At 40.0% G+C, this 19,481-nt stretch overlaps 1 protein-coding gene across 1 annotated transcript in view; it reads right to left on the reverse strand.

The window, feature by feature from the left end:
* The window catches only part of cog6 (component of oligomeric golgi complex 6), a 20,744-nt gene continuing 1,263 nt past the window's right edge, over positions 1-19,481 (reverse strand). Inside the window, exons 3-19 of the mRNA XM_035680016.1 lie at positions 19,363-19,434; positions 19,134-19,192; positions 11,938-12,049; positions 11,307-11,389; positions 11,006-11,076; positions 10,093-10,186; positions 8,945-9,073; positions 7,888-7,979; positions 6,975-7,039; positions 6,749-6,840; positions 6,305-6,422; positions 5,343-5,474; positions 4,972-5,139; positions 4,364-4,471; positions 2,659-2,712; positions 2,470-2,549; positions 1-774 (exon numbers count right to left, since the gene is read on the reverse strand). Of these exons, the coding sequence (XP_035535909.1) occupies positions 627-774; positions 2,470-2,549; positions 2,659-2,712; positions 4,364-4,471; positions 4,972-5,139; positions 5,343-5,474; positions 6,305-6,422; positions 6,749-6,840; positions 6,975-7,039; positions 7,888-7,979; positions 8,945-9,073; positions 10,093-10,186; positions 11,006-11,076; positions 11,307-11,389; positions 11,938-12,049; positions 19,134-19,192; positions 19,363-19,434 (1,677 nt within the window). The 3' untranslated portion in view covers positions 1-626. The remainder of the gene's footprint in view (positions 775-2,469; positions 2,550-2,658; positions 2,713-4,363; positions 4,472-4,971; positions 5,140-5,342; positions 5,475-6,304; positions 6,423-6,748; positions 6,841-6,974; positions 7,040-7,887; positions 7,980-8,944; positions 9,074-10,092; positions 10,187-11,005; positions 11,077-11,306; positions 11,390-11,937; positions 12,050-19,133; positions 19,193-19,362; positions 19,435-19,481) is intronic.

Consider the following 19,481-nt stretch of genomic DNA (forward strand, 5'->3'; position numbering starts at 1 on the left):
TTTTAAATGGCCAGATTTATTGAAAGGTAGAATTTATAGTAAATGACTATATCCAGCATTATTATCTTCTTGTTTTCACATCTTAGTCAGCATGGCAGACATTTTTTTAAAAGCCAAACGAGATGGTAAGACAGATTTTCCATTTTATCCCTACAACCCAAAACAGTTGAGATTAAAATAAACACAGCGTTTATGCTGAAGCTTCTGAGGTCCCTCTTGGCATTGTGGCTACATTTTTCCTGACCACTTTTAAGTGTGGAAAAATAAGACAAGTCTTAAAATCGGTCTATCCGTTTGTTTTATATAATCAATATTTTCAATAAAAAGGCATTACTTTGTACAATTATGTACCCCAAACAGAGTACACAGAGTGGAAACAGACAGAAAGAACAAGACATATGTGCTTTACACAGAGAAAAACAAGGCGATGCCTGCAGCAGTGAAAGTAAATGGATCATATACATATAATGTTCTTTCCTACTTGCACACAGGGGTGTCTCTCTCTGACACATATGCCATATTTCCCACAAAGAACCCCACCTTAACAACTACTTTTATATACATTTATATTATTATACCATACAAATTACACAGCTCTTTAAATAACCTGCAGGCATGAGTGTTTCTCAGGACAGCAAGGTCTGAACCTGTTTAGGTGATCTGGGTACGAGGTTCTCTGGGTCTTTGTAGCCGTTAGCTGGACTGGTCAGCGCTGTGTAAACCTCCCCATAGGCTCTGCACACCAGCTCTGTCGACTGACGGAAAATCTGCTCCCTGCACAAACAGATAAAACTCTTTAGAATTGTATACTCACAAAACCAGGACCAGCAGGGAATGAGTCTCTTAAATTCCAACATTTCTAGTCTAAATCAGACAAGCAGAGCTATGTTGTAATTAGTCACTGATGAAGGGCTGAAACAAGTCAGCCATGAGTAAGAATTTGTCCTAATTACTTTTTTTTTTGTTCAGTGACCACTGAATGCCCCAGTCGTGTCAAAACAATGAGAGGTAGTATGTGGTGCACACTGCCATCTATGGATACATATTACAGCATTATTGCACAAGCATCAGGTGTCAGCCACAGAGAGATGTACTGATTTAGCAAAGAAAACAGAGACTTCTATTCCCCCAATCAAATTTGTAATCAAAATGTACAGTATGAGTACAATAGCATTTTTTGTCATTTTATAAATTTCTACAGATGTTTGAAATCCAATTCAGTTATGCTGTTTTCTTTTAGAGTTGCAACAATTAGTTGAAGAAAAGAAAATAATTCTGCAACTATTTTGATAATAAATTCATTGTTTTTCATTCAATGATTCCAAGTTCTCAAATGTGAGCTTTATTACATTACATTATTACATTATATTAAATTTAATACTTTTGGGTTTTGGACTGTTGGTTGGACAAAACACGGCATCTGAGGACGTCACTTGGTGACATTTCAGAGACCAAACTATTAATTAATTAAAGAAGTCTTTTATAAGTCGCTTAAAGAATTAAAAAAAATGAAAATTAGAAACAGGATCTCTTGTTCTGCTTTGATTTTGTTCATCATTTTAGTTCTTCAGTGTGATTTCTTTTTACATACACTGTTGAGTGAAGGAGATAATTTTACTATTTCTTGCAGTGGAGTATGAATGGAGGATGCAACAGTCGGACTGAAGAGCCCAGTGAGAGGACTCAAGGACACAGTGGGAGCACCTAGGTTGTATCCCACTCAGGCTCTTGAGATCCATATTTTTAATTGGCCCACAGAGAACACAGTACCACAGTGCTGTGTATAACACCTTACTCCACACCAAGTGCACTAACACGAAATGTGAGTACATTCCCATTATTTGTGTGCTCCAGGAGTGTTTTCAGAGTGCTGGCTGGTGTTTTTGTGTATTTAAGTGAACAGAGAAGCAGACTTGAGAGACAGTGGGAGAGAGAGAAAGACAAAGAGGAGGAATGATTTCAGGGAACGAGTGTGAGTGAGAAATGGACCAGAAGGTAATTAATGGCGTCCTGCCCATCAGTCCTCTCATGTCCATTAATAGAGAACATTAACCTGAGGTACAGAGTGCTTCTCAAGCCTGCTGCACTTCCCAGTAAACGTGACTCATACAAAGCGCGCTCCAATGTAGCAGCTGTATTGAGCTAAAAGCATGTGCATTTTCTGATCAGGAAGACAAATACAGGCAGTCCCGCAGACCGCTCTCTCAATGTGTTGGCGGCTTTAGCAATTTAGCATCTAAAATCGCTGTGCATTTAGTCGAGTGTTTTGTTTGGAATGCAGTAATGATCGTATTTCATCTGGGAAACAAATGAATGTTGAACATTATTAGGTCAATGCTCTTGTTCTATTTTTATCCCTCTGAATACGCTCTTTCCCCTGTTGAAACAACATGACACACGAATATTGCATGTATTCTATTCCTTAATCTGAACAGAGAGCTACAATCAACAAGAAGGACGGAAACTCACTTGATGGCTGCACTTAGCAGGAAGTTGAGCTGTGGCATCACAAGCGTGTCAGGTGACGACAAGTACCGATCAAACTGGACCTGTTGTGTGTGCGAGAGAGTTAACGGGTAAGGAGTCAAAGAATCATTATGTGAGAATTTATTTTGTTGTGCAGGAAAATTTGCTTCATTAATACACAGTGTGACTCACCATCGCTGCTTTCACAGAAGAGCTGTCCATGCTGGGCAGGAGGGACAGAGGACCCTGAGATAGAAAAGTGATCATAAGCTCAGAATCCAACTCAAGGTTAGTGTTTGAACAGCAACAATGTTGAATCTCAGAACCGAACAAAGGTCAGGTGGCCGACATCCTGCACTTATTCGCGGCTGCAGGCGGCGTTGAAAAGGTTTCTTCCTTTGTCATTTGTCTACATTGCCCTGAGCAGCTGCTTGAAATGGATGGAGGCAGAGACACAATGATGATTGCATGAATGATGTTACCTCCGGCCTCCCGAGGGTATAATAAGGATAATTTCTTTCTCTTTTAGACAAAATTTATTAAAAAAACCCACACATCATCATTGTGTAGGGCTGTCTTACTCCTTCCTACCTTTGGTGAAACAAAATGATTTACACTAGGGCTGGACGATATGATCTGTATCACAATAAAATATTACACTAATCTCAATAACTATAAATAGTGCACGTACATCAGTACAGAACACTTCCTTTATCGTGCTGGCTTACTTTTTAAATGGCTGACTTGTTGGTAAAACATTTATTTGGGTTGTTGTAAGTCTTTTTGGCTTAATTATATGGGATTCAGATTACTCATATATTGAACAACAAAGTGAGTAAATTTAAGCTGGTAAAACACTGAACCTGTGAATCTTAATTTGTAATCAAGAGAAATTCCCTCCCTAAATCTTGATGGTAACAACACAAAAACTGTGCAAAGTAAACACATGACTGACTTTGTGAACACAACAGCAGGTACCTTTCAGGCAATTAGCTGATACTGATTATCCAGAATGGCAACATTAAGTCCAGCTTAAATGCCTAAATTGCCAACATTAAAAGCAGCAAATAGATGTCAGTGCAAGGGTCAAAGCTACAGTGCAGTACCTAGAGTGATTTTATGGAGATGGGAATATTAACATACTAGGAGCCTACAATCTGCTAGCTACTAGCCAGTGAACAGTATTGTTTTAATCACCATTTTCTTCTTTCTGACATGTTCATCTGATGTATCTCAGTAAATTACAGTAAATGTTAAACAGATAGCAAACATAAACCTGAAAAGTCTAAAATAAACTTGGGGCTTCTTGTCAGTCGTTGACATCTGGGACTCTGTTGAGTGTAGACAGCTAGACTTAATCTTTTCGAGCAGAAGACTATTTAAAGAAAACCCAAGGCAGGCCACCCGAGGAGAGAAGTAGTCTGCAGAAGAATGACAGTTCTTGATTGAACTTTGCGTTGAGCTGCAGCAGCAGCAGGGTGTGGTGTGTCCTGACATGACCCAGGGTTTCAAGACTCGCATGCTAAACCACAACTATGGGACTCAGTCAGCCCAGTAGCAATGTGTGTCACACAGAGGGAGGAAGGCTCCAGGGCATCAGCTCTCTCAGCTGCACAGGAGACTTCTGGAGAAACTAATATATTTTAACAGAACATAATACGATCTGCCTCCCTCTGCCTCTTTCTCATCTGAAAATCTGATAGAAATGCCATTATGCCCTAATAAAGACGTTGATCATGTGGTAACCTTAGCAATAGCTATTGTAAAGCCTAAAGAGGTAGTGTACTGTAAACAACAAGGTATTTATAATATAAAGGAAAACCATTAGGGATCCAAAAGTCCACAGTTTTAAAACTTGATGAGCGAGTGCATGTCAACGTGTTGTTAAGTAATCCACCTGTTCAGCACTGTGCTGCTGGACACAGCTGTAGATGTAACTCAGTCCAACTCTGGTCAGCACGTAGGACGCCTGCTCGTTGATCAGAGTATCAAGGTGAGCCTCGATCTAGAAAATGAGGGAGAGAGTGGCTTAAAATCCAGTCCAAGCCTGCATTGTGAACCAATGGTACTTGTGGTTAATGGAGAACCACTGTGCTATTGATAATGAAACTCTTGTGGTTCTCAATTACAAAAGACGTGCTAAAAATAGAAGGATAGCTGGCGCACTGGCGCATGAACAACAATACATGACGCACACCCTTCTATGAGACAGTAAATTAAATCTTTTTAATAAAAGATTTGTGCCGTATTACTTTTAATGAAAGGAACAAGAATAATTAACTATTTTTAATGAACAATACCCCTATGCACGGACAAAGCTGAGCATTCATGATGAGTACCATTGGTGTTTAATGATTCAGTTTGTCTTTTTGTACTATGGTGTAGTGTGTTATTATCTGATTAATGTCCTTGACTACTTGCAAGTAAAAGTAAATAGATAGCTAACAAATGGAATTATCTGATTCACTATTAATTTGTTGATAATTGTTTAATAATAGGGCATACCTGGAACTCGAGCATCTCAAGCCTCTTGTCAGTGAACTCAAAGAGAGCCAGCGTGGTCTTCATGACATACAGCGAGTTGACCATGTACGTTGCCATGTCAGCAGTGCCAAGATTACTGGCTGACACAGTGCACAACTGGAGGAGGGGATCCAAGATGCAAGAAAGCACCTGTGAGATACAAAATAAGACAGAGCCTTAAGAAATGAAAGTTGACTTGTTTATCAAAGTCAGTGAAATATCACAAACTTTGATAAACAGCTGAAAAAATAAATTCAGATAGACATTTATACCCCATACATTTAAGAGAATGATTAAATATGACAATGGAGGGAGATGAGTTTAACATTTCTCCCATCCTGATGTGACTTTACCTGAGCAAAGTCGGCCTGTCGGGCATCCAAAGGAACCACTGATGAGTCGTGGGAGGCTAGCACCTCCCTGAGGAGGGAGAGGGTCTGAGTGAGGGAGGCAGTAGGTCCCAGATCTGCAGGTGGCAGCTCCACCTGGCAAGTAGATAGAGCAAAAGAACAAAATTATTCTTGCTTGTTAGTTGTGGGCCCTAGCCTTCACCAAGACAAGCGGTCCTCATAACGTTATCAAAGCACTAAACATCCCTAATGAGCAGCATGATAGACCGAATATTCAACTGCTTCCTGCTGCTACTCTGAGACTCAGCTTGTCCGGAGTCAGATGAGCTTTTCCTAATAAAGAGGGTTCTGATTTCATTGGCCTCTGGATAGACAACATAGTACTGGATCCAGCCACCTTTGTCCACCTAATAGAGAAAATTATGAGAAGGCTGTGTTCCTGGCATTAGCTGGAATTGACACCAAAACCCTGAGGGCCTCCAATTTGATTAACACCGAGCTACAGGGATAATTCTTGTAACTGCTATTGATCAGGACACAGCCAGCATGTTATGTGGAAGAGCTCCTGCTCGTGTTGAGGTATATCTGGATGCCAATTTAACTCAACGGTAACAAGTCTGGTGTTTTTTGGCAGCTAGCGTCTTTTCGATGCTGTGGCCAACAGGCCGAAAGTGTTTACAAGCATAAGTGCTTCAGAAATAGCCTTGTTGTCTTTGAGGGTTTAGACACAGAGCTGAAATACACAATGTGTGTCCACAGGGTGCAATACTGAACCTCTGCACTGTCATTTAAGCAATTTCATGAAAGAACATTGCAAATCGTATCTATTTTAGAAACAAAGCTTCTTCGTTAATTCGTCTTTAGGTGATGGTATGGTTTTCCTAGAAGTCACTTTCTCACAACCGTACAAGAGAAAACAATATTTTGTATTATTAAAAAAAAAAATCATCCTACTCATACACTACCTTGTCCATGAGTCTGCTTGCATGAAGGCTCAGGCTGTTGAAGAACATCTTTTTGCTGAGGATTTGCATTTCTTCCATAGTCATGAGCAATGAGGCCACACTGGTCCCAATGATAGAGCTGGGCAAAGATTAAATAGGCAGGTCAACTCCGACAGCATCCGGTGATTATTTACATGATCAATTATATTTTTATTTTATTAAATGTATTATTTATTATTTTATCTTTTACAAAATATAGCAAAATCTTTAAATTGCTTGTTTTTTTGCAACTGATATTAATTAATAGATATTCAACATACAATGATATAAAAACAGAAAAGCAACACATTTTCAAGTATGTTTCGCTCTACAAATGACTTGATTAGTCGATTATTCACATATTTTTTGTTGAGTACTTAATGGACCAATCATTTCAATTCTTAAGTCATTTTTGAGTTAAAATACCTGATGGTGTGGTGATAGAACTTGAGAAGGTTGGACAGCTTGTAAAGGAGGACAGCACCTGGCTCAGCCACAATGACCTGTTCTATCCGAACCTGAATGACAGTACATATAACATACATTGAGCAGATGAGCAAAACATGACAGAACACTGAAGAACACTATATGAATTTAACAGGGCTGGTCCGTGGTTCTTTAACAGCTTCTTAAAACTAATTTGGTTGCTCACTTTCAGTGGTCTGCAGACTCCCTCAGTGATATGTCCAACTACCTCCTGCAAGTTCTCCTCCACACCTAAAGTAGGAAAACACACACAGGAACACACACAGAAACACACACAAACTAAGTGAGTATAACATAGGGTCACAACATTCCTAATTCATTCCTGTATTAGTCTTGCATTCACATATCCATGTTTACTCCAACTTTCACATTTATTTTTTAAATTCACTGTGTTTAGGCAGGTGACAGCAATGCCATCATTCAAATTCCAGTGGCACCATATAACCACAGTGACACCTGCCCGAAAACACAGGGCTCAAACTTTTCCCAGGTCAACTCTCACATGATTTGTTGGGAGTGAGATTATAATCAAAATACACTGCAGAAAACTATCCCTTACTTATCTCCTTACTACTACAAGGAGATAATGTTGACATTTAATAGCCTTGATGTAATAGATTCAGTTATTACAAAGGAACCAAACGGAAAGGCTCAGTCAAGACCCGGTCTTGACTGAGCCTACTGAACTATCTTCATTCTTAACTGCTTTGAGAACCAAAGAAGTTAAATATGAGAACCGAAGAAGTTAAATTAGAGAAACAAGCACAGGATTAGTCCATCAGGCTGAACTAAATGTACTGGAATTAAATTTGTTCACACTCTCTAACTGTTGCCAACATCTCTACCCTCATTAAACGACTGGTTACCCAAACTCTGTCCAATAAACAAGCTACTCTTGAGTCTGTGTAATATATGTTTACAAGCCCTGGTTCACTGGTACAAATTACTAAATTAAAAGACGCAACACAGCAAATGTTTACAATGAGGTAAAAAAAACAACAACTGTATTTGAAATGTGAATGAACTGGAGATGATGGAGAACTGCTCCCTGTAAAATCACCATGTATGAAACGTCATACCTTGCAGAGTTACTTGTTTCAGAAGAGCTTCTAGATGCTCTTTCTCTGAGGCGGTGGCTTGGTGCAGCCAGGCCAGCATGTCCCCAACATACCTGCAAGAGCGACAAACAGTCTGTATTAAACAGTACGTCACTGAGGGGCCAACCTGAGGGCTAATCTTACCAGGCTGTGACCACAGCTACATTGAGGCATGGGTCATCGTGTTTCACTCCCCTCACACACAAGGCTTTTGGTGTTACATAACAATGAAAAACAGCAAGGTTAAACTTGAATTATTGTGTGTAAGCCCATGTGTGTGTGAGAGGACATAGGGAGGTGAGAAAGAACTTGATGTTCTCAGAACTGCTGATGCCTCCTATAAAGTGGAGGTGATTTTGTGTTCCACACATGGCTGGTATTCTGAGAAAATCCCCCCTTTTCGCTCCTGGGCACATGAGGACGAGGGAAGAGGATGTGGTACAACAGGAAGCCCAGACACACTCCTTAAGAAAATAGACATTTAACGGCCTCTGGAATTGGATTTTAAAAGTTAAGAATCTCTTTATAACTAAATCAAATAGATTTATAGCTTAAGAATCATGGCATTTGCAATCATACAATAGAATACTTATATCTCTAAATACTTATTAAAAGGTTTAGCTGTGTTTTTGAGGAATTGTACTAAATGTACATTTCAATATCTAGAGTTAGACAAACATGAGTTTAGTCATATTTTGTGATCATAGGGGTTGCTTTCACAAAGTTCTTGGAGAATTCTAATAATTACAAAACAGTCTGGCACTACTTTCTACAAAATATACACACAGTATTTGTATTAATCAGCTCTGGAGGTGGGCACATGTAAACAGGACACAGGTTGAAAGTTTGATATGATCTAGTTTATTTGTTGTATAAGCTGTGTTTGTAAATGTAAATTAGTGATTCTAAAAAAATATAAATTACAACTTGTTACTAAGTTTGAATAACCATTTATTAAGCAATTATCCATTTATTACCATTGGTTTTATTACAGTACGAAATAGCAATGTTCAGCTCATAAATGGGATTGGAGAAGTACCTCATAGGGTCATGTGAATGCATCTCTATGGGACGGGGAGTTCCTCCTGGCCCACCGCGGGTGAGGGCGTCGATGAAGCCTCTTACCACTGCACACCTGCGTGCAGTTCCAAACTCATCCAGAGTGTACCTGACCAAACAAAGGAGAGAAAAGGCAACATTCAACACCCAAACCTCATGTGAAAAGACGTGTTTTTGTGCAGACTGTGTCAGAGGTCAGCCGCTGGCATACATCAACAATGCAGGCAGCTTTTCCAAAAGGAAAGACTTTGGGTTTGTTTTGATTACTTGGCGGTGGCAGGCTTTGAGACAGACTAAACACAAGATAGTGCTGAATTAAGATTCCAGGAATGCTGGTCTCCACTCTCTCAGCTTCAACATCCCCAACCAGTGCATAACCTTGGGACACTTTGTGAGCATTGAGACAGGTGCATTTCAGAGAATGCAGACAAATGGGAAGAGGAGGGAAAGGAGAGTTTGCCATGAAAACATATCTTGGGGCAACGTGTGAAACTTTCCTCTGAGCTGTTTGCTTTTACGGACGAAGTTAGACTCACAGTAAGCGTCAGAAAATAACTGAGTAATGGGCATTAATAGTACTGAATCATACATCCTTCAGGCATTTCAAAGCACTTAAAGATTTTCAAAACCCAATGGTACTTAATGTTCTATGTCATGATTCTCAGAGTGACTAAACCCTTTATTTGTCACTAACACACACACACACACAAAAATCCTTGAACTAAACTGCTTGTTTAGAATGCAGATTACTCATATGATGTCTCAGATATATCAAGCGATATATTATTTGCCTATTTTTTGAGCACTGACTTACTAAACTATGAAGGGATATATTGGGAGCAGGCACTTTCTTCTTCTGCAAGCTGGATCGTGGCGAAATTTGCTTCAGGCAGTTCACTCTGTTGTTTTCTAGTTTTTTGTTTCACTCACAATTTACCTGTGAGTGATTTTTGACATTTAAAAACATCCATACCTGGTCTACTTGTACTTCCTATTGATTCTCTTAGAAAACCTGTGAACACTGAGCATAGAGAGGAATATAACTGAAGGGACAGACCATACAGCATGCTATTTAGATCAAAGATTGCTGCTGTTTGTAAGTGTGTGTGTGTTTGTATGACATATTACTTGTAAAGGACAGGTCGGTCCTGCAAGGCTTCCATGGCTTGAGTCAACACAGGGCTGATATCACAGCTCTCTTGGGTGAGTCCTCTGCATTCATCTTTGTGGAAAGAAGGAAAGCAAAACAAGAAATGCATCTTGAACATTGTCATTGAACTAACTAACTAACTAACTCATCAAACTAAACTAAATAGTTGCAGTCTTTCTAGTATGCTTGTGTTATGCTCCATTCATTGTTTCTAAATGTTTTGGACCATGGCAACCCTTCTGGCAAGAAGCAAATCAAAGCACCAAGAACATTTTGCAATCATATTTTCCCATGAGCTTGTACCAAGAAGTCAGTTTACTTATGCTTCAGACAATACAAACAATGAACAGGCAGCGGCCAAACTTCCAGACTGTGGAGAAAACTGGTCAACACACTGCACTCTTGTCAGACCTCACCTAATGCTGCAAATACAAGTAAAAAATATGCAGAAATATTTTTATATTTTTTATAATTACTTACAGTTTTTCACAATTTTCACTTGCCAAACTTCAGGATTTAGGTCTTTTAGCAAATCTTAACCACAACAAAATAAGTGTCTGTGGAAAAACTCATAATTTAGAAAATGCTCTATATTTTGTTATTGTATAATTATACAGATGAGGTTTCTCTGATCTAAATGGTTTATTTCATTTTGATTTCAATGACAAAACACATGGCTAAGCTGAGGAAAATTTTGGTTTCTGGCATTCTTTTGTCAAAACTTAGTCAGAGGTTATGAGTCACATGTGTCCTCAAATGTGTCCTATACACGCCACTACTCTCACTTGAAAGAGCACAGTTTTGTATTTAGTTCTGTCCAGTTCAGTATGGAGCCCTTGAACAATGTGTACATAGTGTGATCGTGGTATAAATTCTGTGTATTACACTCACTCTGAGCCCAGCGGTAGAGCTGCTCATATGATGTCTCCTGTAACACGGCCATCTGCTCCATGATCTCTAACCTGGAACAAGCATGCAAACCAAGACCACACATTACATACCCATAACCTGAGTGAGAGATCCCTGACAGTGGCATACCAGGTCTGGATGGGTTTTTTTGCTGCTTGTCTTTTTCACCATTCAGCTTCAGAATAATTGCCATGAATTTAACATCAAGAACAGAACAACTGTAAAAGACACTGTTATTTCATTCTGTCAGAGTAAGTGGAGCACAGTAAGATGTGCGCCTTACCCTGCAGTTTGCTGGTTGGTTCGCAAGAGGATTTTCACATCTTCATGGATGTGCTTCACTCGGCTGAGAGCTTTGAAGAAATCCTGGGAAATTGAACGATACATAAATGAATATATATCAGGTGGAATATGGGTTGCAGTTTTGCAGGAGTCGATGAAAATGTACTGTTAAATGTTGTCTGATGTAACCAAGGGAAGCATTTGTAATTGATCATGCAATATTGATAGAGTTGACATGCATGGTGTTATTTTACATCTGCATATCATAATCATATCATAATCAAGTTTTTTAGATAATATTGATTTGTCTTTATGTAGTTGGTATACAGTATAAGGAAAAGAGAAGGGTAGGGAAAGTTACCTAGGCTGATATAATCACCTCAAATCCTTTCAAACATTTAGTTAATGGACTACGGAATGTCTTTACCATATCTTTTAACTTATTAGATATTGTGGCAGCATGTTGGCAGAGTGAGAAGACTGATCGCACTTCAAAAAGAGGATACAGATAATGGAGCCCTCTCTTCTGCCACTATGCTTTACCCGATATTGCATCCTTCCATCCTGTGGATGTGGATGGGAGGATTCTTTATATGATTTATTACATCAGAATACATTATAATGGAGATTACCTCAGTAATGGCTGCATCCCGAGCACCTCGCAGCGTGGCCATCTCTTCATTAGATAGCTGGAACTTGGCAAGGAAAGCCTGAGCAACCTGAGCTCTCACTTCCAGGCGGTGACTAAGGGGAAAGAGATAAATGTCGTAATTTTCTTCACTTGCCATTGTTGCACTTTGACATCTTTATAAAGAATTACTTTGATCTTATAATGTTTTGTCATTTAGTTTCTGTTCAGCTCAGTTGGGCCTTTGCTTGTCATCATGATTTGTTCGGTTAGTCTTCAAGGCCATTGTGGAGCTTTACTCCACAAAAGCATTCCGATCTTTCCTTCTGTCCTTCATCACTGAGTTTTATTGCTCAACAGTATTATTGTGTTTTCTTATTGTGTAAATAAATGACCTGTCAGTGTGGAAAACAAAGCTGTGTACTTTCATTGAACAAGTGCTTGTCGTCGAGAAGCTGTAATGTTTGAAGTTCTACAGCAGATGGCAGTCATACTCCTCACACACCTTTGCTCACGGTGAACTGACTGGGACAGTGAGACAGGGTGGGACGGAGAGTAAAGATATCATGTGCAGCAGTGAGAAAAAAAATAACAGAGGAAGACAAGAGAGACAAAAAGAATACAGAGCCAGATACTGGCCAGCTTTTGTCGCTATCAATAACAGCAGAGTGATCACTATCAGTGTCACTCTAAGTGTCTCAACACAATAGTGACCATGGCAACCATGCCAGTCAAACAGGGAACTCTGTCATGGGATAGCAGAACAAGAGTGAGTCCTCCCACTGTCCCCATCTTTCCATCCAAACCACCTCGTCTGTATTCTCTCCCCTGTCTGTGAAAACAAGGCTGGATCAGTAAATCACCAGGTTGTTTTGGTGGAGCAGAAGAACCCAACATTATCTGACCATTGTCTCTCACACGGCTATTTACCAGCGCTCAGGCAGCTGAAAGTAAAGGGTTGTAAATGTGTTACAGGATCCTATGATTTAGTATTTCTCCGTACAGCTCGCCGAGCCCCACACAGGACCTGAAGGCGTCTTTGCCCTTTACGTGCTTCGCGTGTTGAGATTTTGTTGTACCTCACAAAGACAAGAGCTTGGCTACACCACTGCATTTAATTCCAGCACAGATAGCCTTGGGTAGCATATTTTCAAATTTGACCTTATTATCTGTCTAGATATTTAAAATTGTAAGAAGTGACAATGATAATAATAATAAAAGCTCCATTTTACAGAAACACAGCAGCAGTGCCTCTACTTAAAAAAGGGCTTTGGAGATTCATGCTTCGACTGTGAGATTATCAAAAGCAATCTTTTAGTCTATCACAAACACTTGAAATTATAGAACATTATTTAGGTAACAGTTACATTTGTTATATTAAAAAGGTAACTGTTGTTGCTCAACACTGAACTTCAGGACAAGGGGGAGAAAAGTGAAAGAGAATTGATTGGAATAAGAGAAAACAGATCATGCCACTGAGACATAACAAATGAACACAAGGGGCACTCGAGCGGCCTGATATCCCGCCACAATTACAGTGATGTCTAAAAAAAAAAAGCTATGCTAATAAGGTCATTAATTAAACTGAGTAGTGTATAAATTAGAGAAACTATTTACATGTGAACACGCTTGTCTTTACACAACACATGAGCAATATTAATAGGAAATCTGTAAACTCTTGTAGAGCATGGAGCTATAGTTGATTCAATGAAATTTTATATGCAAATATGCTAATTTAAACCGGAAGATTTCACAAAAATCTAATTGGATCATCTGTTCTTTAGTGGGAAAGTGTGGTGTAAACATCAAATTCATATAATTAAAGCATGTCGAGTTATCATCTCTACAAGAGTGGAAAACCAACAGAAACGCACTCATACACAACATTGAACCTGGGGCTAAAGGTCCCACATGCCATATTTATGGGACATCAGTTTATTGGCCTCACAGTCATTAAGACCTAATAAGCCTTATCTCATTGGTCACATTTAACATGTCATAGTTTGAAATTTCATTCATGAAAGATATCAGCCACAGACTGCATTTCTGCCAACAACTGGTGCCTTGAAGAGGTTGTGATCACTCATTTAATGAGATAGTTGACTTGAATGAGCCGATGATTCGTATGAGAGTTAAAGCTTGGAGTCCAAAAGTGACTAACTAAAATACAGAAAACACAAAATCATGAGCAAATTTGGAAGTTTTTTAAAGTCAGTTACCAACAGCACTCTCAGGGTTTAACCACGTGTGGAAAAGGCTCCAAGATTCCCTGATATGAACTCTCAGTAACTTCTGTCATTCTTAATAATGCTTATCAGTGATCAGGTGGGAGAATTTCTGGGACTCTCAGGTTACTGAGGTAGCTCTGTGAGATAGTTAAAGAGCAGGGGAATTGCGTTCATTTAGTTGCTCAGTGTCTGCAGCTGAAGACACAGTTCATATGAACTTTCTTCTTCTAGTTTACTCCACTTTCTATGTCAGAAATATAACCTCATTAGTTTCCTTTAAAGCAGCAATTGTACCTAATCCCTTTCGGTCTATGGACATGTTGAACTTCATATTCACTGATGAACACATTTCCTTGGTTCCTTGGTTCCTTGATAGGCATGGGAGTGATGCTGGACAAAACCTTGTTCACATGTCAAACTTTGCAACAGATTCACCTCAAGAAGATAAGAAATGTCCCCATTTTCTCATGTGCAGGCCAGGAGTGACAGACCGGCTCCTTTAAGATATAAATCACAACAAGGAGACAGGCTGCAAATGCTTGTACAAGGTGAGGAGAGGTGGACTGTGGGAGCTGTAGCAGCAGAGTTAGGAGGGCAAGGGAATGGTGGAGTGGCAGGATCGGTTTCTACAGCGCTGTCAGGACATGACACATTCTTCTTCAGACTGCAATTACCGAATACCAGAGAGAGGCAACATACTTGAGTGAATCAGCAACGTCCCACTCTAAAGGCAACTGTGTAGAGAGTCTGGGCTAGTGGTCGAAGGAAAATGAACTCAATGATGTAAGCTTTTCTTTAAAAACGCCATGCAAGAGCAAAGTTACACTAAATACAGATTACATACGTTAAACGGCTGGCTAAAACAGTTACAGTGTGTATAATGGTCGGTCTCTTTGTGTCTGCTTGTGTGTGTGCTCAGATTTCCCAACTAGGCTGATTGATTTTGTCTGTTCAAGCGCAGAAATCGTTTGCAATATAACACAGCACAATAAAGAGCTTCGTCAGTTTCTAAAAACTGAGAGCTTCATCTGTGAATAACAATTACCAAGCTCACTAGTTACTACACACAGTAGAAAAACATTTGACTTCAATGAATAAATTAACAGGACATTTTTAATGTCTTATTTTGAAAAATCTCTGACAGTCATACAGAATGAATAATAAAGAGATTAAGCGTTCTCTTAACAAGCGAATGTCCAACCTTCTCGGAGGTTGTAAACCATGTGGGTCGATTATCCATTAAAATCTATTAGGGGCCATTTCAAAGGCTTGCGTGGAAATTTGGCATTCGCAAAAGCTGTTAGTTAGCCACGCGCCAATGATCACAGAGTGCAGTCGCAGCCAGTCACATCAGACAACACAAAGGCACACTCACAGCCATACCCTCATTAACAGCCAGCTGAGCCTTAATAAGGCTCAAGTGTCATTTACACAGGTTGTCATTTACACTCCGATGTCCCCGATCGTTCTCTTGAGGGTTTCAGAGCTCTTGATTTATTGATGACCTACACAGAAGTCACACAGAGCATTTTCTTTATTTTCAGGAAAAATAGTCTCAGTGAAACACAGGAATAATTCGTCATATGCTGTAGTAATTACTGTGTCAAGCCAAATGCAGGTAAATCTTAGTTGTGGTTACTAATTGTGTCTACAGTACATTGCTCTTTGGCATGCAGCCAGGTATTGTAGCTGCCTGAGCAGTTCAGTAATCGCTGGAGAACTAAACTGACAGTCCAACCCTTCAGCTCCAGCTGCTTGTGAGGTCACACAGTACACGGAAACATCCGTTTGTGAGACGTCTCAACATGTTCAGCAGATAACATGTCACGCTAATGCAAAGATCACACAGTGCAGGGCAGGTGGGTTAGCATTACATTTCATTATGGAACAACACACAACACCTATTTAGCGCTCTTGCTGACAGCGTCTTTGAACATGACCAGCTCAGAACAAAAGAGCAGCAGGTCTGAAGGCCGGCAGACAAACACACAACGCCTACTCTCATTGGCTCGCCTCTTCCACCTTTGCTTCTGCACACTGTAAGCAATCCGCGGCTCCTTTCCGTTTCATTAGGGCTGACAAATGACACAGTGCCACTGGCAGATAAGATAGCAAACAGTTCAGGACAGGCCTGCTCTGCCGGGTAAATACACATCACAAGCATCTGCAGAGCTTTTAAAACGACTGTACTCTCTCAGCAGAGCTGCCCTATAAGCACAAAAAGTGATATTATGCTGCAAATGTAGCACTGCTATAATAAGTGGCAACAGGAGAGGAGCATAAAAAAAGACAGTGGCTTGGGACTGCAGAGGATTGTGTGACCTGAAATAGATCTGACCAAGAAGACTGGAATGGTGTGGTGCAGTGGGCTGACTGGTGGATGGCTGAAGGGGGACAGCTTGACTGCACACTTCCCTTGGCAGCTCTTCTGAGACACAATTGCTAAAGACAAGGTCAAAGCCCAGCGTGCAGACACTATCCCATCTGGCTGTGGGGTCATTGTGGTTCTGCGAATGAAAATGTCATGCAGACAGACAGCGGGTCCCAATGGGACCGCTATGCAAAGAAGAAGACGAGGCAGGGGGTCATTCAGAAGGGCATTCGTGTAAAACCTCTGACCACTTACCTTCAACAAGACCCCCTGCACAAAGCAATATGGCTTGTATTAATTCATTGTCTGCACGTATTCACTGGTGGCTTTATCCCCACTGGTGTCTTTGACTGCTCTCAGATTCTGAGCTCATCTCCTTCCTTTTCAATCTCGCTCCCCTCCCCTTCGATGTCACCTTTTCGTCAAGGAGGACCTGAATCTGTGCCAGCAGAGCATGGAATTGCCGCGGTACATCACAGCTGGCAGCAGTGTCTTTTGCCAGAAATCTACATTATCTTTGCCTGTGCCCCTGCCTCTATGTCAACTCACAAGGTCACTGAGCACTAAGGTCACAGCCGCCGCAAATACTAATGAATTCCACCCCGACCCCCAGCTATCAGCGGACAGGACGCGGGTGTTTTATTTTCACAACCCTGTCAACGCTCTGCCGGGCCAAAATCATAGATTAATGATACCTAGATTAATTTTATTGGCAAGCTTTCAACCAAAAAAAATCCATCAGCATTCCAAGAGTTGCAGCTGGCCGAGTACCCAAGAAACACCGCCCGACTATACTCATGACTCTGTGTCGCGGCGAGCGGTATATATATATTAGATCTGCATATCTGATGGCTCGTAATACGTGTTGTCAGCAAATCTCAATGCGCACGCTCAAATACAAGAGCACACTGATGAGCTGCTCTCCAGTTGTAATAGCTTGACTTCAATGAGTTCAGGGAGTAATGCAGTGTAAACAGGAACTTCTTTGATGTGTATCTCAAGGCCAAACATCACAGGACATGACAAATAAAACAAATAAAGCTCCATTAATGAAGATTGCCGCCCTCCTTATGCAAATAGACGACTGCAGGAGAAATATTCACCAACCTCATTAATCATTCATCCCTCCTCATCAAAAATAAAAAATGTGCTTGCCAGCTCCTCCTGCCCTGCACCAAATTTCTTTAACTTCTGACACTAAAGAAAAGCTGCATTTCACTAGACTGGAAATCTACTCTTCAACTTATTCGTTTTTTTAACTTGGCGAGTCTTATCTTTATTTGTGCAAATATTTGAAGTTATCAGTATATCATTTTTAATCCAATGGTTTGGTTCTAATTAAATGTAGAAATCTCCTTCAATTGGCAACCGTCAGAGGCAACTCCCGGAAAACAAGGAGGTGCTAACTCATTAAGCAAGATCTCACTTTGCAATAAAAGCTCATCACTTACAAAGTCACTGCATTGTTCCTGCTGTGTGCTTTGATTAAAGTGAAATTCGTCTGGAAACTTGCCTGGATTAAAAAAGGGGCAGTTTCTCTGTGGAAATGAGACAGCAGAGAGAGTGAAATGATGGTGTCTAGCTTTGGACTGATGAAGATGCCTATCAGTGACGTATGTGATAGGTTTCCAAAATGATGTGTAGCCTCAGAAAAAAGATAAGGGGAGAAATAGCAGTATGAGATTTCTTTGAACTTTCTGCAGATCATTTAGAATAAAGTTGCCAGCCTATCTCCACGATTTCACTGACATTCTGAAATGCTATTTTAAGAAGTTCAGGGAGACAGCTTCATCATATGGTTTTATTAATTTGGGGACAATTTAGTTACAATCTGATTAAAAAACAACTTTTGCTCACAATAATAGAATAGTCGGAGTCTCTTGATTAATTCCTACATTAACTGAGTGCAAAACTTGTTCAGTGTATCCATTATGTCAGCCCTACAATAAAGCATACCTCACACAAAACATTCAGTTTTTGTTGCGACTACAACTGAAGCTTTTTGAGTGCTCACTAAATTGACACTAGTTTGACAGCTTGAAGCTGTACATTATAAATACGCTGTGGACTTCAATTGTGGACTGACTAATAGAAAAATAATATACCCAACATTTTGTCCTCCAGATTTATGGTGCAAAATATAAGAAAAACCTCACAGTATAATGCAATTCAAAACTAAATTTACAAACTACTGCCCCAAAAGTTACAGTAGAGCTGAAATGTGTCCTTTCTGATACAGTCTAACACAATTAAACAGGCAAAATAGTGTTACCTGAAGGTAAGATTACTGTGTGTTGGATTAAGTTTCTACTTTTCTGGTCACTCTGTTTATCTGACTCATGTAGCCACAAGAGGCATAAGGCAAAACAAAAAAAAATAAGGCAGTCAGCCAGTTAGTAATATTTCTAGACATACAAAGTGAAGGCAACTGGATTGGCTGTTTTATTCTTCAGAACATTTCTCCATTGATTCCTTAGTCCTTCGTTCAAATATGCATGTATATTTCAAGTAACATGGTTAACTCTGCAGAGTAACACACACACACACACACACATACACATACACACAGATAAAAGGTTTACTACTTTAGAATCAACTTACTTTTCTTTCTGCAGCTTGTTGGTTTTTACTATAAGGTCTTGAGTTTGCTCCTTCGCAGCCTGTTGACAAAAGTAAAAAAAAAATCACTCATATGAAGTGTCATACATTTGATCCAGACCATACTAATACCAAGCTTACACAAATACCCTACCCTCCCCCTACCTGATGTCCCTATGAAGAGTGTAGCTTCATTATACACAGAGGAGGACGCAGAGACGATAAAACATACCTTTAATGTGTTGGTCATTTCTTCACAACATGTGCTCATGGCCTGGACGTCCTCGTGAACACTTTCAAGCTCCTGTAGAGAACATTTAGTGACAGTCACAACAGCACTGAGGCAGACGT

Source organism: Morone saxatilis, unplaced genomic scaffold (assembly GCF_004916995.1).
Source record: "Morone saxatilis isolate NCDOM2014 unplaced genomic scaffold, NCSU_SB_2.0 Contig8, whole genome shotgun sequence".
NCBI classification, from domain to species: domain Eukaryota; kingdom Metazoa; phylum Chordata; class Actinopteri; family Moronidae; genus Morone; species Morone saxatilis.